General features: G+C 40.4%; 1 protein-coding gene across 4 annotated transcripts in view; it reads right to left on the reverse strand.

The window, feature by feature from the left end:
* The window catches only part of ITSN1 (intersectin 1), a 214038-nt gene that overhangs the window by 76423 nt on the left and 109685 nt on the right, over window positions 1-27930 (reverse strand). For all 4 annotated transcript variants that reach the window (XM_044250981.1, XM_044250982.1, XM_044250984.1 and 1 more), the window contains exons 12-17: window positions 24372-24634; window positions 21673-21822; window positions 21110-21250; window positions 15914-16001; window positions 15638-15777; window positions 2482-2609 (exon numbers count right to left, since the gene is read on the reverse strand). In XM_044250981.1, the coding sequence (XP_044106916.1) occupies window positions 2482-2609; window positions 15638-15777; window positions 15914-16001; window positions 21110-21250; window positions 21673-21822; window positions 24372-24634 (910 nt within the window). The remainder of the gene's footprint in view (window positions 1-2481; window positions 2610-15637; window positions 15778-15913; window positions 16002-21109; window positions 21251-21672; window positions 21823-24371; window positions 24635-27930) is intronic.

The raw sequence follows: 27930 nt of genomic DNA on the forward strand, positions 1-27930 counted from the left end.
AAAATGAGGCAGAGGTGTGGAAAGGCTTGTCCAAGGTCACATGGCCACACCTGCCTAGGGCTCAACCCCAAGCAGCTCGGTTCTAGGCTCTACACCCTGGACTGCTATCCTATGGCATGGCCAAGGCACAGAGGTCATCCGCTGGAATTAGGGAACTGCTAGAGGAACATAACATAAACAAGGAAAGCTTGTATTCCCCATTTAAAAAATATATTTAGGGGCGTCTGGGTGGCTCAATGGGTTAAAGCCTCTGCCTTTGGCTCAGGTCAAGATCCCACCGTCCTGGGATCGAGCCCCGCCCGCATGGGGCTCTCTGCTCAGCAGGAAGCCGGTTTCCCTTCCTCTCTCTCTGCCTGCCTCTCTGCCTACTTGCGATCTCTGTCTGGCAAATAAATAAATAAAATCTTTAAAAATATATATATACATATATTTATTTCTACTATGTATGCATGTGAAAATTCTGTGCAGTAAAAAAAAAATTTTTTTTAAAGATTTTATTTATTTGCCAGACAGAGATCACAAGTAGGCAGAGAGGCAGGCAGAGAGAGAGGAAAGGAAGCAGGCTCCCTGCTGAGCAGAGAGATGCAGAGCTGGATCCCAGGACCCTGAGATCATGACCTGAGCCAAAGGCAGAGGCTTTAACCCACTGAGCCACCCAAGTGCCCCTGTGCAGTAAAATTTTTAATTTAAATCTTTAACGTTTTACTTGCTTTCAAAACATCTTTTGAGAAAGAACAAGAAAGTTTTTTGGAAGGGGGTCCCCTGTCTATGTTATCAATCGTAACAACAACAAAGCAGACCAGAATTTGCTTAATATTTGCTATTAATAAAAGTCATCATGTATAGTGTCTAACCATGTAATTTCTGAAATTAATTTTTAGGTACTGTTTATATGACTGAAAGCAGGAAATTTGCTGTTTTTTTATTTGGATATTTTGTGTATGGATTTCTACTCCATAGAAATGTTAAAGCTCAGTGCAGCACAGAGTGAATAATCAAAGCGTTTATCCACTTTAAAGATAAGGAAAGGATGGAGTTAGGGGTAATCAGCACATCCAGGAAGTGAATCCTTGAACCATACCCCAATAGAACTATAAAATAGTCTTCTGATCTGGCTGGAGACCCTACCCGCCTGCCCACTGGTGAACTGTGCAGTCCCACTTACATGCAGGTGTTGGACAGCACGGGGCTCTGAGTGTATTTTCTCTTATAAGTTTACCATTTTCTCTCTCTAGCTCACCTCATTGCAAGAACACAGTATGTAACACAGATACAAAATATGTGTTAATCAACCATTTATTATCATCTGCAGGCTTCCTTCCAGTCAACAGTAGGGTGTTAGCAGTTAAGTTTTGGGAGAGTCAGAAGTTACACTCAGACTTCCAACTGAGCAGGGGGTCTGTGCCCTGAACCCCCTTGTTTTTCAAGGGACAACTGTACTACACACGCCCACATGTGCACCCCCTCTAGGTAATTTAACTGCGCTCAGCCCACTAAAATCAATGACTTGCCTCATGTTCTGTTTTTTTTTTTTTTTTTTAATATACTAGTTATTTTTTTTTTAATATTTTATTTTTCTGATAGAGAGAACATGAGCACAAGCAGGGGGTGCACAGGCAAAGTGAGAAACAAGGTCCCCACTGAGCAGGGAGCCCGATGTAGGGCTCGATGCCATGACCCTGAGATTGTGATCTGGGCCAAAGACAGATGCTTAACCGACAAAGCCCACCCAGGCGCCCCTGTATCTTCAACCTTTTATTCTATCTTCGATAACCAATTTTTACAATTTATGGTACATCACTGAAATATTTGGTCATTTTTATTTCCTGAGTCAAAAATTAATTAATTGACCTTTAGAAAGCAAATATCCAGTAACAAAATCAGACACACCGAAAAGTTAATAAATGAATTTCCCCGATTCAGGACAGAAAGTTACCAGTAAAAGTAACAAACCACAAACACAAATATATTAAACAAAGACAAACAAAAAAATGTGTCTGGATCCTAAGCAGAAGCAAAGTTTCTCCTTTTATACTCAAGTTTAATTTGCAGCTGAAGAAAAGGAGAAAGAAGTCGGAACGGCACACTGTCAGCCCTGCTGGAGAAAGCCTGTGTGGCTAGCGCTCAGGGGCTTTGATTTCAAACCCGGCGCTTGGGACAGCCACTGTTATTAAAAGGCTGTGAACTGGAAACGTATTTTGGTCATTGGCATGCAAATGAGCATACCAAGTGTCCTAATTTCCTTGTATAATTCTATTTATCTACATAGTAGTAGCTTAGGAGAGCTCTGGAAGCTAACCAAAAACTTCAGGGGGTACTTATATATGCAAAGATTTATATACACATGTATTTGTGCTTGAGTACACACACACACACAACTGAAGGCTATTTCTGGTCCGTAGGTACTCGCAGAAGTCCTGCAAAATATAATAAATACTCAAAGTTTCCTGCCAGATCCACAATCCACAAGAAAAGACTCACCTTTGGGCTTCTTCTTTTTGTTTTTCTAATTCTATGATTTTTCGCTCTTGTTCTTTCTGTTTCAGACGTTCAGCCTCTATGGACTTCTGTTTCTGGAGCTGTTGCTTATTATGGATTTCTCTTAGTTCCTATAAACAATCAGGGAACAATTCACTTAATGACACAAGGTGACAGGCATTTCCACCGTTTATCAGCATGCAGCATTTTCATAGTGGGGAAGTCTAGCCATTTAGAAGACAAACATCACAGATTTGAAAAATGTTAACTTGGAAAGCTGAGATCAGTCTACATTTTGACATGACTGATCTCCAAGAGCTCTTCCAGATTATGTTTTAGTGAGTCATAAAACATTACACCATTTTCCATTACATTCTTTGGAAGGAACTTGCCAGTGACGGGTATTAGAGAAGCTACGTTGTTCAAGTCTTGGCAACAGACATGGACTTAACCAATTTTAAGGTATGGGGATGATCATCAATAAAACCCTGAGGTACTGCTGATAACGAATCAACACCAGCCTCTGCTGGCTTGGAAAACACACACCACCTCCATCAAAACCTCCCCTTCTTATGCTAGGCGGCCTTAGACCAAATGGACATCTCTCTGCTCCACAACCCTGACTGTCCCCACCACATCACACCCTTCCAGAGCATCTTCTCTTGCTAAATCCAAGTATGAAGGGGTCGACTTCCTCCAAACTAACCCATCAGATGGGCTGAATACAAATGCGTTAACATGACGGTCACCATGTTGGACTGGACCCAACTTCCTCATTTGGTATCATTCCCCAGGAAAAATGGAGATTTCCCAGAACTACTGATATAAAATGCGTTTTATGATATTAAAGTACTCAAGTCAGAAGTTTAAACAGCCTAAAGTGTGAAGAATAAAGAAATGCCTGTTGAGGGGGAACCCTCGATTCCATACAGGAACTCAATGGTCACTAGCAGATTCAGTCACCAAGACTCCTCTTGCTTGTGTCAACAATAAATCAGATGAGTCAGTATCCAGTAGAGCCAAGGATGCATTTCCAGTTGACTTCCTCATCTGGGTAACTAAGGCTGGTCCCCCGCGCCCTGGGGTCCCTTTGGTGAGATACAAGAACTAAAGTTAAGACCACCTGTCTTCTTCATGTTGTTCACTGGTCAAGTCCAAATGGGCAGGTTTCCTCCTGCCTTGAAAACCTCCCTTTAGGTTCATTCAGAGATGGAACAAAGGCAGAGCACTGTCTAGAGAAGATCAGTGTTGTTATAGTGTTATAATGCACTCATTCCTAGAGAAAAGCCCTAAGGGTTAGGAAAACCTTGTGCTAGCTAAACGGTTCTCAGGATAAAGATTTTTTTAAAAATTTATTTATTTGACAGAGAGAGAGAGAGAGATCACAAGTAGGCAGAGAGGCAGGGAGAAGGAGAGAGGGAAGCAGGCTCCCCGCTGAGCAGAGAGCCCGACGTGGTGCTCAATCTCAGGACCCCGAGATCATGACCTAGCCGAAGGCAGCAGCTATCCCACTGAGCCACCCAGGAGCCCTGTTCTCAGGATAAAGAGTGAGCACGTGGATGCGTATTTTATAAACCAGAAGTGAGTTTGAGAGGTCCTAAAAGGAAGCAGTGAGATATAAGAAAAAGTGTCTGGAGATCAGAAAGTTGGGAGATCGTACTGAGGGGGGACAGGGGAATCACTGGAGGTCAGCAGGCCCTGGAAAGGCAGGGAAGGAAGGAAGGGACTTTGGTGGGGAACCAGCAGATAAGACTGGGACTATCTAGGCAGGATGCAGCAGAAAGAAACAACTCTGTAGGGTCCACAGTGGTGGACTGTGCCCTAGGCATGTGCCCTGGACATGTGACTTGGATTTGATATTTTAGAGACAAAAGTAAAAAAGGGGCCACTTCTGATTTTTAGAGTAATCTGTACTCTTGGCTCAGTTAATATATCTATGTGAAAAGGAAAACGGCAGAGGGGTGATATTAAATCAGTCTCTACAGGGGCATCTGGGTGGCTCAGTGGGTTAAGCCTCTGCCTTTGGCTCAGGTCATGATCTCAGGGTCCTGGGATCGGGTCCTGCATTGGGCTCCCTGCTCAGCTGGGCGCCTGTTTCCCCTCTCTCTCTGCCTGCTGCTCTGCCTACTTGGGATCTCTGTCAAATAAATAAATAAAATCTTTAAAAATTCTATCTATCTATCTATCTATCTATCTCTACAGTCCTAAGAGAGGGACCCAAAAGGTAGGTCCTGCAGAGACAGCGATGGCCTGCCCCATCATTAGCCCAGTGGCTGAGACCTTTTAAAAGGAAGGGGAAAAAGTGACTGAAATGTTTCCTTTCCTTACTTTAAAATTTCACCTTAAAAAAATAATAATAAAAATTTAAAAAATAGAATTTCACCTTTGGTTGCATAAAATTCTTAAACAGGTTCAGAAAGAGTAATTTACGACAATAGACAACAATCAAAAGTACTGAACTGGGAAAAAAAAAGAAACCTGGATTCTGATCTCAAGTCCCTGACATGGGCGAACAGCTGAATCAGAGTGGATGACCCCTGGGTTTTCCTTCTGCTTTAAGATCTGTTAAATTTTTCAACACTGTTGATCACATAAAAAAATTAGTCCTTATTTATTTCAGTGTCTCTTATATTCAGGGTTTTAGTCTTCTTACAGGAATAAACCAAAAAGGCATAACTAGTAAGCAAAATAACCAAGCTGAAATTAAATACAAAGGAGTAAGAAATGGCAGGGGAAGAGGAACCTTTGAGTTTGGTGTTCAGGACTCTGATTATGTATTAAAAGAGAAAAGCTATTACTTTACCCAGGAAAAATGTATCTCTAGGCAGAGTGATACTCAAAATATTTAACAACAGCAACTGAAGTGAACACTGCCCGTGATGTACCAATGCACCTAAGAAAAGTGGTTTTCCACTTTACCAAACAATTACAATGCATATTTCCTTCCTATACAGGCCTCTATGATTGAACGTTAACTTACAGATCATTAATTACCAGATACAAAGTCAAGACAGACAGCAGTAAAGCTAGGAATGTCTTAGGAGGCACAATAAAATAAAAAGCAATAGAGTGAATTTAAAGAAGCTACAGGAAGAAAATCATGTTATTAATAAGACAGTTTTTTTTTAATAAGACAGTTTTTAAAACCAATTTTTAAATTTATCAAATACCCAAGAAGGAAGGTATTTTGTAATTTTAAAACCGCATTTATTTTGGAGCCAGCCTCACTGACAGGCAAGGCTGAACCCAACCCTGAACTGTTCACATGTATGCTGCAGCTTCAGGTGCCTCCCAGGAACTGGAGTAGGCAGGGGCATAAAGTCACAGATGTCAGATAAGGTAACAGAAGGCCCAGGCATCTCATGATCTAGAGGTGAAGACGGCAAAGTCTTTCTATCATTCCCTTCACCCAATTCAAGTATTGCTGCGCACAGCCCTGCACAATCGAGATGCGGCCAAGAGGCAGGCACCCCAGGTCTCTCTCTCCTTGGACTTGGGAGCTTAAGACAAAGCAGAAAATTCACGATTCCGAAGCCTGACAACTTTTTTCTAAAAGTTGAACTTCTAGGAGGGCAATCTACAGAACGAAGGAAGATTTCTGAGCATGACATGGGCCTTGTGGGGTGCAGTCCCTTCATGTGGTGGACAGAGGGCTTTGTACAGCTCCGTCCTTCCCTTTCAACACTACTGTTTAAGATACTCGAGTGCAGTCAGTGATTTGAAAGTGCCCCCCCCTTTTTTTAAATTTTTATTTATTTGACACAGAGAGAGATCACAAGTAGGCGGAGAAGCGGGCAGAGAGAGGGGGGCGGGGGAAGCAGCTCCCTGCCAAGCAGAGAGTCCCATTTGGGGCTTGATCCCAGGACCCTGGGATCATGACCTGAGTCAAAGGCAGAGGCTTTTAACCCACTGAGCCACCCAGGCGCCCCTAAGAGTGCCCTTTTAATGCCTTCAGGGAAACATTTCTAAGGTGACAAATAAATCTGGTATCATTAAGTTATCTATTTAGGAAACGACAAAACCACTGGGAGAAGCAGCCATGAAAAACCTCATGACATGAATTTTAACACCTTTTCCTGGTGGCCAACCTCATTGAGGTAACCCTGCGCGTCCTATTGAGTCTTATCACAGTTATTTCTCTATTCTAACGAAAATAAAAACAGAAAAATAAGAAATTACTGAGAACCAAGATTCATGACCTCCCTTGTGGCTCTTCCTAAAGTTAATTTTTTCTAAAATCAATAACCCTACAACAGTCACACTTAATTGGTTGGATATTCATTGAGCAATTTTGATTTTTCTTCTCTGAGTTCTATTCAAGGATATGAGATGATTTACACAGGCACAGTGCGTGGTAATTTGATATTACCTCTTAAGAGAGTGTAATGCCTTTCTTAATCAAGAAGAAGTAATTAAACATGCATCAAAGAAGTTTCAGCTAAAAAAAAAAGTTTCAGCTATGGGTTATAAATATGTAAGAAAATAAAACTACAGAATGTGTAGTGTGTGTAAATTAAAGAGATAAGACCTTTATCACCAAGAGTTTCTTCAGCAGGGTCTATGAACAAGCTTTGTCTCTGGGAACACTATGAGACAGCATGAAAACTGGGGTATACAGCCATTTTTCCTGCAGAGAAGGCTCAGAGCTTTTACTGGATTCTGAAGGGGGTCTTTGATCTAATTCAGATTAGGAACCACAATAGGAAGATAGCTGGCAAATAAGATTCCATCATGTATTAGCAAAGATAAATGAAAATAAGCTTGCTTTTTTTAAAAAAAAAAACTTTCTTCCTTCAACTCAGGGGGGAAAAAAATCACTCATTTCCCCTAAAGAATTAAGATATTTGTACCATAAAACATCTTTGGACATCCTATGGCATACAGCCAAAGTATTTCAAAAGCAATATGCTGGACAAATTGAATACTCCAGAAGATTCAACTCTTTCTTTGCCCTGAGAAACATGGCTTGCGTTCAAATTTCCTAATGACAGTTGTTTTATTGCTACGCAAGGGGCGCAGAACCCCTTGACTTAAAAACTCCATTAACCCTTTATTTGGACTCAGAAACACTCAAAAATAAGTGTATTATGTGAAGTGGTGTTACTGGAAATACAGAATAGTATCCAGCAGAACAATACGTATGGGATGCCTTTTCATAAACATTACTTTATATAAATGCTTGTGAAGAGACAAAAACATTAACTAGCAATAGTGACCTGGAAAGGCTAGTAGTTCATGGACATTTATTGCTCATTTGGTCATTAAATTATTTTGAAGGATTATTCTGCTTCTTGCTTTTACCTCAGGCTGTCTCTTGGAAACGTGAGACCAAATAAACACATGTTAATTACTTGAAATTCATGAGCTCAACATTTTAGATCAAAATAAAGCTGTTTAGGACACATCTCTTATGCTTATAATAATCTTCATTCTGTTAATATGAAATGGACCTAGGAAACTGATCTAGATGCCGGCATCAAAAATTTCAAGTGTTTGTTTTAGCTCAACCTAATACCTACAGAAGTCAAAAGCAGAAGTGCTTTTATATAAATATATATGTCACTTTATTTCTCACCCAGGGAGAATATATAGCACACAGTATCAGAATTTTTAAAAAGCTTTTTGAGTTTAAAAATATAGTTTTAAAATATCCCAAGGAAATGGTTATGAAACAGACCAAAAGCCATTAAAAAAAAAAAAAAGCCAATCATCAAACCCAGTGAGGACAGGGAAAGTTGTACCAGCATGGAAAAATCTGAAAAGTAGCTACTGCGAAACACAGAAACTGTACCCAAATCAAAGTAAACGGAGGGAAATGTATTTGTTCTTGATGCATTAAAATGGGCAGATTACAGGGGCACCTGGGTGGCTCAGTGGGTTAAGCCGCTGCCTTCGGCTCAGGTCAAGATCTCAGGGTCCTGGGATCGAGTCCCGCATCAGGCTCTCTGCTCAGCGGAGCCTGCTTCCCTCTCTCTCTCTCTGCCTGCCTCTCCATCTACTTGTGATTTCTCTCTGTCAAATAAATAAATAAAATCTTTTTTAAAAAAATGGGCAGATTACAAAAAAATATATATTGATCAGTTAAATTCTGAGAGGGGTGTATTAATGTTTAAAAACATATTTAAATACTGTTCTAAATCTGAAGTCATTATTCAACCAAACAGGAATTCCAGTTCCCCACGGAACAAATGGTAGTCAGTCTATTGTAAGTGCTATGTGACAGCCAGAGATGAATGCACTGGAGCGTGTGTGTGCGTGTGTGTGTGTGTGTATGTGTGAAAGGGTGAGAAGACAGGTGGACAGAAGAGGGAGAAGAGCTAGAAAATCCTGCCCTCTCTGTACGTAGAGCTAATTAAGAATCTTCACCCATGTCTCCCAAGAGGCTTTGGTATCTACCCTGCTGTTACCAAGAAAACGGACTCTGTTTTGTCCTGAACATCTGAGTTTTCCCAAAATGTCTCAGTTTCATCTTATAAATCAATAACCCATTATTTTAAATACAGGTTATTCTAAACCATAAAACGGTCAAAGGCTCTGGCTAAACAAGAGAATAAAAAAAAAAATGTTTTTTTCAAAAGATTGAATTCTGCTTTTTTCCCTTCCCCAAATGACCTTTTGTTAAATATTTTCTTCAAGACCTCAAAAGGAAAACCCACACCATAAAAGAAGCCAACCAACCAACCAAGCCTGTGGGTACAGCCCAGAGTCTGGTATATGTAACACCTGTTAATTCTTTTGAGGCTCGGGCACATTCTGATTTTTTTCTTTATTCAAGGAATCTGCATAAAGTTTCCACAATCACAAGCACATTGAATGAGAGAGTTTTATTACTTTCTGTGCTGAACAGGTCTTTTCATAAGGATCACACAGGTAAAAAGAAAATTTAAGCATGAACAAAAGCAGACAGCAAAGCATGAAACAGCCAAACGTTATTCTACTAATGTAAGAAAGCAATGTTGCTTTTTTATTTGCGTTTACGCTGATTTCTCTTGCTGTCTCTGTACCTCCTCTTTCTGGATCTTTTTCTTTCCTTCATTATTTCCCTTACTTGCATTTTTTTTTCCTGATTCTCATTCTATTCTGCAGTTTGTTCTCCAGCTCTTTTCTCTTTTTCCCTAGTTGCTAAACATTTTGCCCTTCACTGCCTTCCTAATGAATGAGGCTGCCGTGAAACCAAGTGTCTGAAACCAAGAATATAAAAGCCTCAGTTAAACCAAAACCCCTTATTTACTATAACTGGCATTCTCATTTTAACATCAGCTCAGTTCTTAGGAACAATTTTTCAGACAGGTATCATATGGGCAGAAGTTCTCTCTCCTAATAGCCTCTTGTGTCTAAGAAGCCTGGATTTCCCAAGTATATTTAAAAAATACAATGCGTAATTCTCAGTTAGTCTGAAAAACTCAATTTTGCTAAGAAATAGAATACTGTCCATTTTTAGAATAGTATTACTGACTATAATACTGTCTCCCATTTGATGGAAATATGCACACAGAACCAAATCACGGGTGAGTGCTGTCTTTCAAAATTTCGCGGCCAAATGGCCAATCCAATGACCTATTAAAATACTTGCTATAAAGACAAGACCACAGTTTACAGTACCTTATCTAGCCTGTAGTTCAGGGCTTCCACCACACACACGATTTGTCAAAAGGACACGATTTATACTCCACAATTTATGGAGTATAATCATTGACTTTGACAAAGAAGGCTTCGCGCTCATGGGAAACTCTCTTAGACACAGGGCACTCGACTGTGTGGGGGAAACGAGCACAGAGCTGGAGATAGTTCATCTCTCTTCATCTGAGAAGGAGGTGCGTTGCCTAAGAAGGGCATGGGCATCTTCAGAAAGGAGTTTAAGGGGATGACACAGCCCAGGAGAAGGGCCAGGCCCGGCAATATGGCCTCCTCCATTGACACTGATTGGAAGAAAGAAATGCTCTAACGTAAATGTCATTCACATTAGGACTTGTTGCCCAGCACATAGTGACTAGATGGGAATCAATACCGACTCAAGCTTTTCAACATGAAACACACCGTCTTGCCTCTCTGAGTGCTGAGTCTCTCATGTGGCACACACTTAACGCCTTGAAAACTGTAAGCCGTACAATATGTTGCCGCCCTGTATCATAGTTAAGATACAAAAATATGGAATATTAGGCTGTCTGTGTCAAAGAAAACTGGTACAAGTGACTATTAACATTGCCAAGGGCAAGGAGAAGTCAAGTGCTTCTATCTGAAAAGTCCCTGTTGGTAACGTTATTTGACACTTGCTAGAACCACAATTTTAAACCTATAGGTAAGGCACCGTATGTAAGAAAAATAATGACAGGAATATCTCTATGTGCCTAAGGCACACAGCTTCTTCAAAAAACATTAAGAGTTTTTGATTTTCATGTAAAATTAAGTAAAAGGAGAAGTTCATAGAAAATGTTTAAATTGATGTTTCTAGAAAATGAATGCGAGAACTAGGGATTTCTTAGTATGAGAAAATATTTGTTGCATACAGAGTACATTTTAAAAGCAGAGTAAGTATGGTAAACAAATAGGATCCACTAAAGTAAAACTAAGTATTATTTCTCATTAGCAATAATTACAAACAAAATCCATTATTCATGATTAAATCCCTGATCAAATATTTTATCTGATCATCAGAAAGCTGAAATTTACTGTTCATATAAAAGGCAGGAGAAATACAAAGGATGCTAATCAGGGGATTTCTAGCACAAAAGAGTCAATATCTCAGTGTGCTACCATATCTTACCCCCTGCCCTCCCCACTGCTGCCCCCCCCCCAACCAAAGCCCTTTCCTATGACCTTAAAAAAGCAGAGTCTATTTGCTACACTGGGATTCCTCTGCTTCTCTTCTCAAGTAATTCTTGGTTTGGGGTGATAAATTAGAAAATGAAAGACAGTTGCATCTTGGGATTATTTATCAAATACATAAATATCACATCTATTAGGTAACTGTCTATAAAAATACATGGAAAAATAGCTTTGTCTGAAAGGAAAGAAGGAGCCCTCGATTTCTATGAGATCAGGAAGATGACTCTAGAGACCTTTTGTTTCATATCTCTGAATCTAGAGCTATTTAAAATCATGACTGTAATTGTAAACACGCTGTATGTTTTCAGTATGTTGCTACCTAGATGAAACATACACTGGCTAACCTGACTGCAAAAGTAATCTTTTCCCCCCTTGAATTAATGACTTGAGCATTTCCATCACTGGTTACCTGGTCTTGGGTGAAGAAGCAGGAATGTAATTCTACCTCAAGTGAAGAGAAAGCAGAGACTCCTAAAAGAAGAATGAATCTGAACTTGGTAGAAAAGACTGAATCAGTATGTTTAAAAGGGGGGAGGGGATGATAAAACATACCTACTCTCTAAACTCTTCTGTGTTTTAGAAACTAAATACAGGGCTCCTGGGTGGCTCAGTTGCCTAACTGACTGCCTCTGGCTCAGGTCATGATCCTGGAGTCATGGGATCGAATCCCACATTAGGCTCCCTGTTTGGCAGAGAGTCTGCTTCTCCTGCTAACCTCTCCCCTCTCATGCTCTCTCTCATTCTCTTTCTCGCAAATAAATAAATAAAATCTTAAAAAAAAAAAAAAAAAAAAAAAGGAAGAAAAGAGGGGCACCTGGGTGGCTCAGTGGGTTAAAGCCTCTGCCTTCAGCTCAGGTCATGATCTCGGGGTCCTGGGATCGAGCCCCACATCAGACTCTCTGCTCAGGAGGGAGCCTGCTTCCCTTCCTCTCTTTCTGCCTGCCTCTCTGCCTACTTGTGATCTCTGTCAAATAAATTAATAAAATCTTAAAAAAAAAAAAAAAGAAGAAGAAGAAACTAAATACATTTAAGATATCCTGATCCTGGTCTTACACCTCAGAATCTGGGCACAAGAAGAGTGCTTATGTGACCTTCTAAGTTAGGGACTGCACACGACTTCAAGTTTGCATCAAAAGAAGCGAAGAACTAGTTGTCTACAAGAGAAATGTGGGAATTGATTTTTTTTCACTGGAATCCTCATTTGGGCAGTCAGTCACTGAATATCGGTTTAACGCTCCGCTCAACTAAGTTTATCTTCTACATGCCATAAGGCACTCTCCAGTGTCTCCATACCAAGCCGGTAACGACTGAATAAAACTTTCTCTAGGAGAACAAGCTATGTGACTATAAAATAAAACTGTTAAGTCCTACATTTTCTTCTATACTCTCCAGCTGGTTTCCTTCTGGGAGGGAAGGTTTGGGAGGTAGTGAGTCCCCACCATCAGATAAGATGCGTGAGATGACTGGATGATCGCCCAAGTTTCACTCCCAGCAAGGCAGAAGTAATTTTTGCATCATTAGCGAGAATGCTGTGAAGACACTGCTACACCACCAGAGGCACTGAGGAAACCCCAGGGGTTGGAATGCTGGCTCTCCTGGTCTGTCTCATCGAACAATGGTGATCGCTACTGATGAACACGTGCTCTAAAGTCAGGGGGAAAATGATTCCTATTTTCCAACATCATCTAACATCATCCAACATCCTTTTCCAACAAGGAAAAGGAGACTCAGGAGACTGTATCTAAAATCAGCCTCTAGGGTTGTCTCAATCACATTATAAATCTTTTGATGCTTCAATTTAACTGTTTCTGTTTTGGTTTCACCAGACAGGAGAGGAATACTAAAAAAAGTAACTGTAAGGCAGTAAAATGTATTTGTTAAGGCCTCCAAATGAGTTGTTAAATAAAATAATAAAGCTACGCTGGCTCATCCTTTTTCACGCTCTATATTAAATTTGAAGTGAATAATGGAAAAAAATAAAATAAAAATGGAAGACAGCCCTGCTCTGATTTCAGAATGAGTGTATCTGGGGAAAGGAACAGAGTGGAAGGAAAGGCTGGTGGCAGCCTTTGTGTCAGCGGCTCTAAGTCGAGACAACATGGGTCAATGACACACAGGAAGAGGGACTGAAGCCACCTCGGCAGGTGTTCTCTTCGGCAAAGGCAATGGTGTTCCAATAGGCCAAACACTCCATGAACAGGCTAGGCATTTCGGGGAAAAAAAAAAAATTACCCACTGCAGCGTCATCCTCTAATACATGAACTTTGCTTTGGGAGTCATTTTGCAAGAAAAAGGAATCTTAAGAATAAGGCAGAAATCTGGACTACTGCCTGGGTTCAGAAGAGACCCAACTGTTTAACCGTTTGGGTTCCAAGAGACTATTAAAAAGCACTGTGATCATATTCTTTTTGCCTGAAATAGTGACAAGTCACAGTGAGAATTCATGTGGGCATTTTTACTGTGTTTATTCTCGAGACAGAGAAGCTCTACTTTCTATACTTACTTATCTCATACCATCATATATGTGTAAGTGTGGAACATACCTACACCACACATACACATACACACACACACACAAACACACACACAGATTCTGTGTAAGAATGAAAGCAAACATTAAACACTAAGTTGGGTCAAATAATATGTCCCCTAAGAGCACTTGCCTGGCATTGTACAATGGAGAAAATCTCATTACCTTTTACTGGGGGGGGGGGGGGGCGCAGGGGAAGCAAAAATACCACAAACTCAAAGGTCTGAACAATTTGGCCTAGAATTTCAATTCAAAGGCCAACTAAATATCACAAATACGCTTTCTAATTTTTTCCCTTTTTTTTTCTTTTTTTAAGATTTTATTTATTTATTTGAGAGAGAGCATGAGCGAGGAGAAGGTCAGAGAGAGAAGCAGGCTCCCCATGGAGCTGGGAGCCCCATGCGGGACTCGATCCCGGGACTCCAGGATCATGACCTGAGCCGAAGGCAGTCGTCCAACCAATTGAGCCACCCAGGCGTCCCAGATTTTTTCCTATTTTTAATAATAAAATAGTTTTCCTTTTTCCAGTGCCAAACGCAAAATTACCCAGAGTTAAGTATAAAATATTTTAAGATGGAAAACAAAACTGAGTGTTTGAAAAACAGTGGGAACTCCATTTCTTTTAAGAACAAGATTGATTATGGGGCGTCTGGGTGGCTCCGTGGGTTAAGCCTCTGCCTTCGGCTCAGGTCATGATCTCGGGGTCCTGGGATCCAGCCCCGCATTGGGCTCTCTGCTCAGCAGGGAGCCTGCCTCCCCCATCTCCGCCTACTTGTGATCTCTGTCTGTCAAATAAATAAATAAACTCTGGAAAAAAAAAAAAAAACACATGGTTGATTAAAAACTCCAGTATCTACTTAAATCTATATTATATGTGCTCATTGTTGGTAGGACAGTTAAGTGCTTGCATTCTGGTTTTGTTATAAGATAAGAGTTAATGGGGCGCCTGGGTGGCTCAGTGGGTTAAGCAGCTGCCTTCGGCTCAGGTCATGATCTCAGAGTCCTGGGATCGAGTCCCGCATTGGGCTCTCTGCTCAGCAGGGAGCCTGCTTCCCTCTCTCTCTCTCTGCCTGCCTCTCTGTCTACTTGTGATCTCTGTCTGTCAAATAAACAAATAAAATCTTTAAAAAAAAAAAAAAAAGATAAGAGTTAATGGTTGTAAGATGATAAAGTTGCAAATTAAATCAAATCCAAAGAAGGCTGTCACAACCACTTCCACGTTCCTAAAAGCTCTGGCATTTTACGGAATTTTACCATGTGAATGTGACAAAACCACATACCACTTTTGCCACAGAGACAAAAGCAATTACTCCATTCAACAGTAACACTTTAAAATGAGAGGTTAAGAAATACAGATTTACCTTCAAGCACAATCTTGAAGGTAAGAAGTGGAAGAAAAATTCTTAGTTTAAAAAAAAAAAGAGAGAGAGAGAAAACAATCCCTTTTTAGCAGTCTTCAAGAATGCTAAAGACTTTTGGAGGCTTGCTTTTGGACTTCAACTTGATGGAGTTGTCAACAGACGAAGGGATGGAGACGTAGAAAAACATAATCCCGGTTAAAGACAGATGTCGTGTGGGGGCCACTCAGCTGTCATTTACAGATGCCAAATTCATCTCTTTATGTTTAGGAGAAAGTGCATTTTGGATCGCATAACACTCATCTTTAAGTATGCAGGTTTGCTGGAAGGCTGACAAACCAGCATCATAAATTTTTCTCTCTGGAATCGAGTACCAACTCATCACCTTGCCAGTTAGAAAAATCAAAGGGTAGAACATATACGTAGGGACACAAAGAACAGTTACCTTCAGCTGATTATTGAAAATATCAATCTCCTGTAGTTTTGATCTTGTTTCTTTCTCAACTTCATCCAGCTGGTCTCGTAGCTGCTGGCGAGCAAGTTCTTTTACTTCTAACGCTCTTTTGAGTGTCAGAAGTGAATCTCCTATTTTGGAAGAACATTGCAAGGTAAGAAAAGCAAACTGGCAATGAGGAAAATGGTTTTTAATGTTCTCATTTCACGGAAGGAGCATCACGCCAGTAGAAAAGGAGAAGGCCGACTTTAAAAAGCAAAGACCTACTGTGCAAACTGTTCTGCTGAACTTGCTTGAGTTGGTCATTGAGTATCTGTTTTTCTGGAATAAGTCTTCCGAGCATTTGCTGAGCCTCCTAGGAAAGAAGGAGGAAAACAACAATGAACTGACAGGGAAAACTACATGGACATTCCACCTCCAGGCAGACAAGACTGTTTTCTCATCCCTCAAAGACTCTTCTAATCTCATCCCAAATCCTACGTCAGAAACTGCATTTAATCACCAGTCAGGGCAGTTCTTGCTTTTTTGCCAAGCAATTAACTATGTGCCAAATGCTTTTCACTGAAATAAAGTTAAGACAGTTAGAGCTCTCTTGAGATTTCTTAAATTTTTATTGACTTACTGCCTATTTAGAAGCTTTCAAAAATGTACTTTAAGTACAACTCAGCAGAGAAAACTGAAAGAATCAATCTCTTCCTTGCATTGGGATCCAATGTAAATGCAGTGACTGTTTGTGAACTGACAGAGTAGTCTGAATAGGAACTACTCTACTCTGAATATTGATACTTAGTAGGGCTGAATTAAGGTTCACCCATACAGCTGAAGACGGAAATAGAAAGAAGAGCTTTCTCATGGTAGAAGCTTGGCTGCCATATATGTTTTCCACCATTGAGGATGGACCTATAATTTTCAACAGGTATATCAAAGTCCTGAACCAACCATTTTTTACCTTATATAAGAAAAAAGTTAACCCACACTGTGAAAGGCTATTTGAAGTTTTCATGGATGACCTGTCAAGCACTGTATCTGCGTAAGTTCAGTTGAGATTATTCCATATAGTTCCTACACATTTCGGTAAAATGACAAGCCTTTCCAGCACAGAAGAAAGAATACTTGACTTTCATTTTTACCTTGATGAAGAAAAAACAAAGGCTCATGAAGGAGGTACCCGTGATGAGCACTGGGCATCGTATGTAAGTAAAGAATCACTATATTCTCCAGCTGAAACTTCATAAATGTTGTACATTAACTAAATGGAATTTAAATAAAAACTTAAAAAAAACTCTATGCACTGGTTTTTGGTTTGAGAAAATAAAAATGTCTTAATTGAAAATTTCCATCAGAGACCAAGAAGCAGTCTTTTTTGGAACAACCATCCTTAGGTACAGACTGGCTCATAAGCAATAGATCTTTGTGAACCACAATTCTGAGTAGGAGAGAGAGATAGCTCAACAGACAGGATCTGGAAGCATCTTCTCTTATGAATAATCCACACTCGTTTCCCCCAATCTGGACAAAACAGAATACACAATTCACCTGTTTCCCCCAAAAGGCCCAGCCAGCTGAGCTTCTCCTATTCTCCCCTCATTAATTTACATACTTAGGAAAGATCTCTCACCCAATCCCAAAGTTTCTTTCCTATACCAAGACAATGACACATCAAGATAAAACCTTGCTCAGATCACTGAGACTATTTAACTTATATAAACATCACTTTAAAATGTCAACCCAAGTTTCTAAAATACGTCATAGACCAATAGGAAGGGCTACCTGACTCATCCGCGAGTAACAGTAAGGAAGGGAACCAGTATCTCATAGCCCATGATATACCTGGCCTTCTTCAAACCATGTATTATTTTTCACTTCACTACTTTTTCAGGAACCCTAATTTGTATTTTATTGTCAATAAGTGAACATACAAGTGTCAATCATACATAATAAAAAAATGTGTTTGGTCACAGGGCATTCAGTGGGATAATAAATAAATACATGGCCTTCATTCCTAAATTTTTCAAGAGAATATTTTATGAAATCTCTCATAGTTAATGAAAGACATATAAAAAAATTTATCATATAGAACAATATCCTTTTAAAATGTACACACACTTTTTAGTATGTTTGAACAATTTCTAGCAGTGAACATCTGATACTATTTACAGTGTAAGTCATTATCTTAATATCTCAAATTGGTTAGGACTTCAAAGTACAGGAAGCAATAACTGACAGAACTCGAAGGAAAAAGGAAAAATGTCTTCAATATCCTCTGGCAGCAGCCGGAAGAGGTCACAAAATCAGTAAGGACATAGAAAATACAAAAAAACACCATGAATCAATTCGCTCTGATTGACATTTATGAGGCACTCTGCCCAACTACAACAGAGTACATATTCTTCACAAGTACACATAAAATATTCACCAACACAATCATATGCTAAGCCATAAAATACATTTCAGTATACTTAAAAAGATTAAAAAGAATTGAAATCAGAGTATGCTCACAGCTTATCACATAATAAATCAGAAATCAGCAAGGTATCTGGAAAACAAATAAAATATTTGGAAACTAACTAGCATAATTCTAAATAATCCATCAAAGAAGAAATAACCAAGAAAATGATTTTGAACTGAATGGATACGAAAACACATTAAAAAGTTGGGTAATATGGCTATGACAATGCTTAGAAGGAAATATATACCTTAATAAAATGTTTGTATCAGAAATGAAAAAAGGTCCATATTCAATAATCTAAGCTTCCTTTTAATGAAGCTAGGAAAAAGCAAATTAAACCCAAAATAAGTAGATGGAAGGAAATAATAAAGAGTATGAATGAAACAGAAATCAATACAACCAAAATAAGTAGATGGAAGGAAATAATAAAGAGTATGAATGAAACAGAAATCAATACAACCAAAAGCTTATTTAAAAAATAAAAATAAAAAATAAAATCAATGAGATCAATAAACTTCTAGGTAGATTGATGGAGAAGAGGAGGAGGGGAAAGGAGAGGAAGGGAAAGAGGAGGAAAAGTTGAAGGGTGAAAGAAGATACAAATTCCCATGATCAGGAATAAAAGAAGTGACATCACTACAGACACTACACACTTGCAAAGCATTAACAGAATATTGTAAACAACTCTATACAAATAAATTTGACAATTTAGATGAAAAGAAAAAATTCACTGGAAGATACAAATCATCAGACTCAAAAAGAAAATCTGAACACCCCTGTATCTATTAACTACATTTTGCTATTAAAATCCTACCACAAAAAAAACTTCAGGCCCAGATGGCTTCACTGATGAATGAAAATTTAAAGGAAAAACACCATTCCAACACAAACATTTTTAGAAAATGGAGGAGGAAGGAATACTCTCCAACTATTTTCTTGTTTATTACCCTGATACCAAAATAGGATAAGGACATTACAAGAAAACTATAAACCAGTATCTTTCAAGAATTTAAATTAAAAGATATTTAATAATAGCATACTGAATCAAGTAATTATTTTTTTAAAATAGTAATACACCACAACCAAGTATGGCTTATCTCAGGAATGGAAGGTTGGCTTAACATTCAAATTTCAATCAATGGAAATCAACATATGAATAAAACAAAGAGAAAAAACAGGTAAATATCTCAGTAGATGCAGAAAAAGAAAATTATGACCCAATTTAACACCCATTCATGGTTTAAAAAACATTCAGCAAAAAAGGAACAGGAGGAAAATCCCTAACTGGATAAAGGGCATCTAAAAAAAAGTCTATAGCTCACATCATACTTAATGGTCAGAAATGGACTGGTTCCCCCTTAAAACCAAGCCTCTTACCACTTCTATTCACACGGTACTGAAGTACTCAAACACTGCTAGGGAGAGTGTAAAATGGTACGACCACCTGGGAAACAGTCCGACAGTTCCCTATAGTGTTAACCATATATTTATATGACACATTAATGGCACTCCTAAAATTAAACCAAGACAAAGAAAATATATTTCCACATCAAGACTTGTAATTAAATACTCACTGTAGTCTTATACACAAAAGTCCCCAACTGGAAAGAACCTAAATGTCAATCAACAGGTGAACGGCTGAATAGGGAAAATACTATGCCGTGATAAAAAGGAACAAACTACTGATTTGCTCAGAAATATGGATGAATCTCCACAACATCAGGCTGAGAAAAATCACAAACTTCAAAAATGCTCAGTCACATGCAGGAACGTACCTACATGAATCTGATGACCACCCCCCCTTCCAGCTCAACAAGTGAAACGAAGCCAGGTGGCGACGTGGTGGTAACCACTGGATACATGATAAAATGAAAGTAGAACTGCGTATGGCATTCCGTTATGTTCCCCACTACTGACCATCTGTCCGTCCCTGGTACTGCCCCTAGACTATTGAACTGCACCTCCTTATACTGTCACGTCCCAGTAAAGCCAGCTGCATGAGCGAAACATAGGTCCTACATACTCCATCCCGCCAGCTGCAACCACAGTGGTCTCCTTGCTATGACCACATGCTGAACATGGGGTACGAGGTCACAATGCTCACGCTGCTGTCTCCCCGCCCTCAGCTTGCTGTGCCAGACAGCCGCACCACTTAGCTCTTTCTCTTTAAAGTCTTTGCTCAGATGGGACCCTCCCGGAGAAGCCTGTCCTCACCACCTAACACAAAATACTGTGCTGGATGGGGCACCTGGAGGGCTCAGTCTGCTGAGCATCCAAAACTCATGGTTTCAGCTCAGGTCATGATCTCAGGGTCATGAGATCGAGCCCCAAGTCAGGTGCCACACTAAGTGGGGAGTCTGCTTGAGATGAGATTCTTTCCCTCTGTTCCCACCCCTGAATGAATGAATGAATGAGTGAAGACATAAATAAATCCTAAAAAATACTGTCTAAAATACTACCTAAAAAAAATAAAGTAAAAAATACTGCCCTCAGGCTGTATTGTCTGGCTTAGTCGGTGGAGTGTGCAACTCTTGTTCTCAGGGTTATGAGTTCAAGGCCTATGTTGGGTGTCAAGATTACTTAAAAATAAAATCTTAAAAAAAAAAAAAAAAAACCCTACTACCCTCTTCCTTCCCAGGACTCTTTTCCTATGCACTCTCTGGAGCACTTTTCATACGCTAATAGAGAACACACTTGACTTCTTTTGGTACTGTCTGCCCTGCAAATAGAAGGTAAGCTCCATGAAGGTGAGGTTCTCGACTCTCCTGTTCACTGCTGGACCCTCAGTGCCTCTGAGAGGCCCCGGCTGGCACACAGCAGGGCTCAGCAAACACTGTGTTGAGTTTCTTTCCTCAACAACCTACGTTTTAAACTCCTGTCTACTTCCACCTTTGCTTCCCAGCACCTAGTACACGGTAGACGCTGGATGCTTGTAGGAATGAATGAGTGAAACGAAAGAGAGGAAAAGCAGGGCTTGTAAACCCTAAAAGCATTTACTGGGTGTATTTTCTCACCTGTAATTGCTGCTGTAGGTGTGTGATTTCAGCAATTCTCGACTCTCTGGACTTGTTTGTACTCTCGATTTCTTGCCTTTGCGCGGTGAGTCGACACCGGATGTCTTGAAGTTTTCCTTCTAGTTGATGCTTTTTATCATTCTTTAACAAATGAAAAATAGTAATTATTCTTACCACTTTTATCGGTTCAGGTTAACAGATGACCCTTGAACAACACAAGTCTGAACTACATGGGTCCACTTCAACTCGGATTTTTTTTAGTAAGTAACAGTACAGTCCTGTAAATGTATGTTTGCTTCTTTATGACTGTATTAACATTTTCTTACCTCTAACTTATTTATTGCAAGAATACAGTATATGATACATGTAACATACGAAGAACGTGTCAATTAACTGTTTATGTTATCAGTAAGGCTTCTGGTCCACAGTAGGCTCCTAGCAGCTAGGTTTTAGGGGATTCAAAAATTACACAAACTGTTCTGACTGCATGGAATCTGTGCCCATAAGCCCCGTGTCATTCAAGGCTCAACTGTATTCCCAAAGCATAATCAAACTTGACTCACTAGAGCTTCTAATTCAAATTCCAGAGTCTTTTTCTTTGCTTTCAGTACAACTATGTCCTCTTGCTCTTTGTTCCTTTGATTGAGTAGTTCTTGTCTTCGATTCCGTTCCCATTCAAGTTGTCGCTGCCTTTCAAGTTCTCGCTTTGCAGCCTGTGGCATGTTCGAACAGACAACTTAGTAGTTTTTTAGTCCTGACATTATACAGTATCTCTTAATAAATGTAACATCCAGGAAGTCTTTTCATTTAGGGATAAAATGTTACACATTGTAAAAACTTCTATTAAAAAAGAGCAAAACCAAATTTACACAAATACAGTATTCCTTCTCTAGCAAAAGGAGAATATTTAGAAAAGCTATTATAGTTAGATAAGGACAGGCAGGATTCACGTCATCATTGGAATTCGATTATTATGCCTTTAAGAATGTCTGAAGTATGGGGCACCTGGGTGGCTCAGTGGGTTAAGCCGCTGCCTTCGGCTCGGGTCATGATCTCAGGGTTCTGGGATCAAGTCCCGCATGGGGCTCTCTGCTCAGCGGGGAGCCTGCTTCCCTCTCTCCCTCTCTGCCTGCCTCTCTGTCTACTTGTGATTTCTCTCTGTCAAATAAATAAATAAAATCTTAAAAAAAAAAAAAATGTCTGAAGTAATAAAAAACCGTTCTTCCTCATTCACTGACTCATAAAAAGAAGAAAAATATCTTTAGTAAAGTCACACTAAAACCCCTAGAACAAAAAACAAAAACAAAAACTAACCCCCAAAACAAAAACTTACTTTTATCAAATGAGAAATTACTCATCTCAAGTTTTAAAATGTATTGATCCACTATCCCCATAATCGTCCATTTTCTTTTTACCATCGAAGTTTCCATAATTTCTGCGGCAATGACCACTCTCTTTTAAAGCGGACTCTGATGGCCGCTAGGTAAACACATCCAGAGCACCTGGTACTCTTTTTTTCTTTTTTATTAAAGGTTTTTTTTTTTTTTTCTTTCCTTAAAGAGACAGTGAGCAAGAGCAGGGGAGGAGCAGAGGACAGAGGAGAAAAGCAGACTCCCAGCCTCAGGTCTCAACCTCAGGACCCTGAGATCATTACCTGGGCCTAGGGCAGATGCTTAACCGACTGAGCCACCCAGGTGCCCCCACCTGTCACTGTTCATTGTTACTGCTGCTTCTTCTTCTTTTTTTTTTTTTTTAAAGATTTTATTTATTTGACAGAGAGAGATCACAAGTAGGCAGAGGCAGGCAGGGAGAGAGGAAGGGAAGCAGGCCCCCTGCTGAGCAGAGAGCCGGATGCGGGACTCGATCCCAGGACCCTGAGATCATGACCTGAGCCGAAGGCAGAGGCTTTTTTTTTTTTTTTTAAAGATTTTATTTATTTATTTGACAGACAGAGATCACAAGTAGGCAGAGAGGCAGGCACAGAGAGAGAGGAGGAAGCAGGCTCCCTGCCGAGCAGAGAGCCCGATGCGGGACTCGATCCCAGGACCCTGAGATCATGACCTGAGCCAAAGGCAGCGGCTTAACCCACTGAGCCACCCAGGCGACCCATTGTTACTGCTTCTTATATACCTGTCCTCCAACCACCCTTTGGGCCTGAGGATACTGAAGTACTTTTCTACAACTACTCTGGGGACTATCGATGCCTGGCACATGGTAAACGACCATTAAGTAATTCTGAATAAATACACTGAAGTGTCTTAAAAATACAAAACAAAGCAAAACACTGAGAAAGGAAAAGTGGTCTACTTCTGGGCTGTCCATTCTGGAAATTAAAATGGTATTAGTATCTGTGTGTGTCTCCTTGAATAAGGTTTACTGCTTTAAGTTATTTGAAGCAACAACAGGAGATGAAACCAAAGTACTGTGTTTTCATAAAGAAAAATCTCTCCTATGTAAGATAGATTTCATTCACGCAAAAGAATCATGACATTGCTTCTGTAGCAATATTCTAAAACTGGAAATTCAGAGGAAAGATTGGTTTAGTCCCTATCCAGGTATGGCCCCAAATTTATGAGGTCTTCCATCAAATATACTGAAGATTTCCTACACATATATTTTTAAAGTGGAAAAAAAAAGGGCACAGAATAATTAGTATGATCCCATTACAGGGGTTAAAAAAAAAAATTGCACGAAACCCCCAACATTTCCACCATATAACCTTTAATATTTCTACATACACATATAAATGTAAACAAAGAAAGTCTGAGAAATTCTTAACTAACACCAGCAGTTACGAGACTGGATTATCCGAAGCTTGACCGTGAATGTTCTCAGCAACATCATTCATATTAGTCAACAAAGCCGAAAACAAGTCGAACAGCCATCAGCTGATAAATGGATAAATATAATGCCGTCCATCTATGTGATGGAATATTATTCGGTCTTAAGAAGGAATAACCTACCGACTCCTGCTACAGCTTGGGACCCGAAAACATGCGGGGTGGAAACAAGACACAAAAGACACACAGTGTGTGATTCCATGTCTGCGAAATGTCCATCAGGAGCAAACCCACAGAGACAGGAAGGAAATTCGTGCCTGCCGGGGGCCAGGAGGAGAGGGGGATGGGGAGTAACTGCCATATGGGAAAGAAATTTCTTTTTGGGATAAGGAAAATGCTCTGGATGGTATTAATCGATGACTAATTAAGGAAGAAGGGAAGCAAGAACACATGCGCTCAGTGTAGTCTCCGTGGCGGCTCACCTCTCGTCTCTCGATTTCTTTCCTCCTCTCCTCCTCTCTCTGACGCTCCAGTTCCCGCTGCTTTTCCAGCTGCTTCTCCAGCTCCAGCTGCCGCTTGCGCTCCTGCTCCTGGCGCTCCCGCTCTTTGCGCTCCTGCTCCGCGCGCTCCAGCTGCGCCAGGCGCTCCTGCTCCTTGCGCTGCTGCTCCAAGAGCGCCTGTCTCCGCTTCTCCAGCTCCAGATTGCCACGTTCGAAATTCTCACGCTTCTTATCTTCGAAGGTTACTTGCAAACGAGAAACACGAAAATGTCCAGAAGTCACGATTTAAAACATACTGTTTTCAAAGGAAAATTCAGGCGCATCCGAGAGGTGTAGTGCAAAGGCCAACCAGAGCCCCTGAACCTTCCGCCCTGCCTGTGCCTCCCGAGGAGCCCTACAACAAGCTTTTGTGTTTTTTGACAAATAAGTGGGCAGAGGATCTAAACAGACAGTTTTGCAAAGAGGCCACAGAGATGGCCAAGAGGCATGCGAAAAGATGCTCTTACTCATCATAAGGCAAATGCAAATCAAAACCACAATGAGATGTCGTTTCACACCTATTGGAATGACTGTCACCAAAAAGATTAAGAAATACCAAGTGATGGAGCGACTGTGGAGAAAAGGGTTCCCTGCCACAGTTAGGAATGTGAACTGGTGTAGCCCCCACAGAAAAACAGTGTAGAAGCCCCTCAAAAAACTAAACAAACAAACAAAAACTGCCATATGACCCACCTACCACCTATTCTACTTCTGGAAATTTACCTGAAGAAAATAAACCTATTAATTCAAAAAGATACCAATATAGCACTGTTTACAGCAGCCAAGAGATGGAAACAACCTAAGTGTGCCTGGATGGCTGCCTGGATAAAGCAGAAGTGGTACCTACGCACATGCCTTATTACTCAGCCATCAAAAAGAAGGACATCTTGGCCGATGGACATTGAGGGTATTATGCTAAGTAAAGTTTAAGTGTCACAGACAAAGACATATACCCCAGGATTTCACTTATGTAAGGAATCTAAAAAACAAAACTCAGATATAGAAATAGAATGGAGGTTATCAGAGGGAAAGGGAGTTTGAATGTGGGCGGAGAGGGTGAAGGCAGTCAACTGTATGGTGACAGATGGTGACACTAGACTTAACTGTAGTGATCACTTTATAGTGTGTGCAATATTGAATTATGTTGTACACCTGAAACTACTACTATATACCAATTTTAGCTCAGTTTTAAAAAATCCTCAATTCTTTGCTAACATACTCTCCCCTCCCCCACTTAGAATCTTTCTAAAACAGCCACTCTGCATCACCACCAACCGCCTTCCCTCCCTGTTACTCTATGCTGTCCCTTCGCCATCACCTTGATTGAGCAACTGAGCTCCCTCTCCCCCTCCCTCCCCTCTCCTCTTAGTCAGTAACTGTGCTGATGTGTCTACTATTTTAACAAATAAGATGATTTCTGAAAGGAGAGGTAGGAGGGTGAGTATCCCGTGTTTCATAACGAAGATCTAACTGCGTCCTCATCAGTATGGGGGTCACATTCAGTAAATTTTTTCTAAACCAGGAAACTGAATAGCTTCCTTCTTTGAGAACACCAATTATGAATTTTAGCCTTACTGCCCAGCCAATCATTTTTTTCTCTGATCCTAGCTAGCATACTGTTTACAACCATTTTATTTTCCTTCTAAAGGGCGGAAAAAAAGTCCCGGGGCCCCTGGGTGACCCAGTCCATTGAGAGTCTGATCCTTGATTTCGCCTCAGGTCATGATCTCAGAGTCATGGGGTCAAGACCTGTCTCGGGCTCCATGCTCAGCACGAGTCTCCTTGAGATTGTCTCCCTCTGCACCACTCACCGCACCCCCCAGCTCACGCATGCACCCCCGCATGCAAGCACGTTCTCTTCCTCTCAAAGTAAGTAAATAAATAAATAAAATATTAAAAAAAAAAAAATCCCAACCTCCATGTCCCTTATGTTTTCAGCAGTGTCTATTCAATTTCGTGTTTCTCTCACATGCTCCTCCTTGGAACCAACCCCAGACAAGAGAAGCTCTAATCGCCCTCCTGTGCCACACGCCATTCCCACTGTTCTCTATTTCAAGAACTGTCACTTCACCCGTTGTCTTGAGATCTGTAGCTGTGAGCAACCTTTCTTGGCTTCTCCCCACATTCTCAGCTTGGCCTTGACTGCTTTAGAAAGACGTTCTTCACGTTACCGTCATGGATTAGAGATCAAACCCAGGAAGTGAATTCTGGTTTTCTTGTGCTTTTTGCTCCTTTAGTGACCGTGGAAGAGGCAGCATCCGCCCCACCTTAAAACTGAAAGCCCCCTCAAGTACAGAAAGGAATGACGTAATGATACACGCTACAGTGTGGATGGGTATCAGAAAGAGGAAGAGACAAACAGCTCTACTTCTCTCCCCATGTACACACACCAAGGAAAAGGGATAGAAGGACATAAAAGGCGGCCGCCATCTGCAAGCCCGAAAGAGAGCCTCACCAGGAACCAAACCAGATGGCCCTTGATCTCAGACTTAATGGCCTCTAGAAGTATTGTGTACGTTTTAATGATCAATTTCCTGTGAATTTTACCTCAATTAAAAAATACCTGAAAGTCCCTACACATATCTGGCCCTATTTCTGCTCCGTAAAAGGAAAATAATACAAGGCCACTGAAAGAAGGAATGAACAAATGAAAATCTCTGCTGACGTCACTTCCCGTTCAGAACTCTACACGAACATCTACCACCAAGAGGAAAAGAAAATCACAAATTCAAAGGACACCTGTCCTTATTTGCCTACGAGACTTCATTCCCATTCATTCCCACTATTATCTTCCCAAAATGTTATTCCGTTCCACTTGTAATGACTCTATTCATGTCCAGTCTCAAAACAACTGTGAGCTCCTCCATAGAGATCTACTAAGATCTATTAAGATCTATTAAGGAAACTCTGCTGTGCATCTGTAAATCTGTCCTTGGGGATTTACTGCACTTATATACTGCTTTGATGATTGTTTCTATGGATGCCCTACATCCTCAATCATATTATAACCTTCCAGAGGGTATGGACCACGTTCTTAATATTTAAGTTCTTTACTATACTCAACACATAGCTTTTCATAAAGAACGTTTTCTTTAAAAACTGTTTTTGAGAAAGAGAAAGAAAGAATGCAACCAGTAGGATTTTATTTATTTAAGATGGGGGGGGCACAAGCAGGGGCTCGATCCCAGGACCCCGAGATCATGACCTGAGCTGAAGGCAGATTCTTTTTTTTTTTTTAAAGATTTTATTTATTTATTTCACAGACAGAGATTACAGGTAGGCAGAGAGGCAGGCAGAGAGAGAGAGAGGAAGGGAAGCAGGCTCCCTCACGAGCAGAGAGCCCGATGCAGGGCTCGATCCCAGACCCTGAGACCATGACCTGAGCCAAAGGCAGAGGCTTAACCCACTGAGCCACCCAGGTGCCCCCAAAGACATTTTCAATAAGAAGTTTATCAGTAAACAAAAACTTAGTTGAAAGAGGAAACTGGAAGAGCTAGTGTCC

The sequence above is a fragment of the Neovison vison genome, chromosome 6 (assembly GCF_020171115.1).
Source record: "Neovison vison isolate M4711 chromosome 6, ASM_NN_V1, whole genome shotgun sequence".
Taxonomy (NCBI): Eukaryota; Metazoa; Chordata; class Mammalia; order Carnivora; family Mustelidae; genus Neogale; species Neogale vison.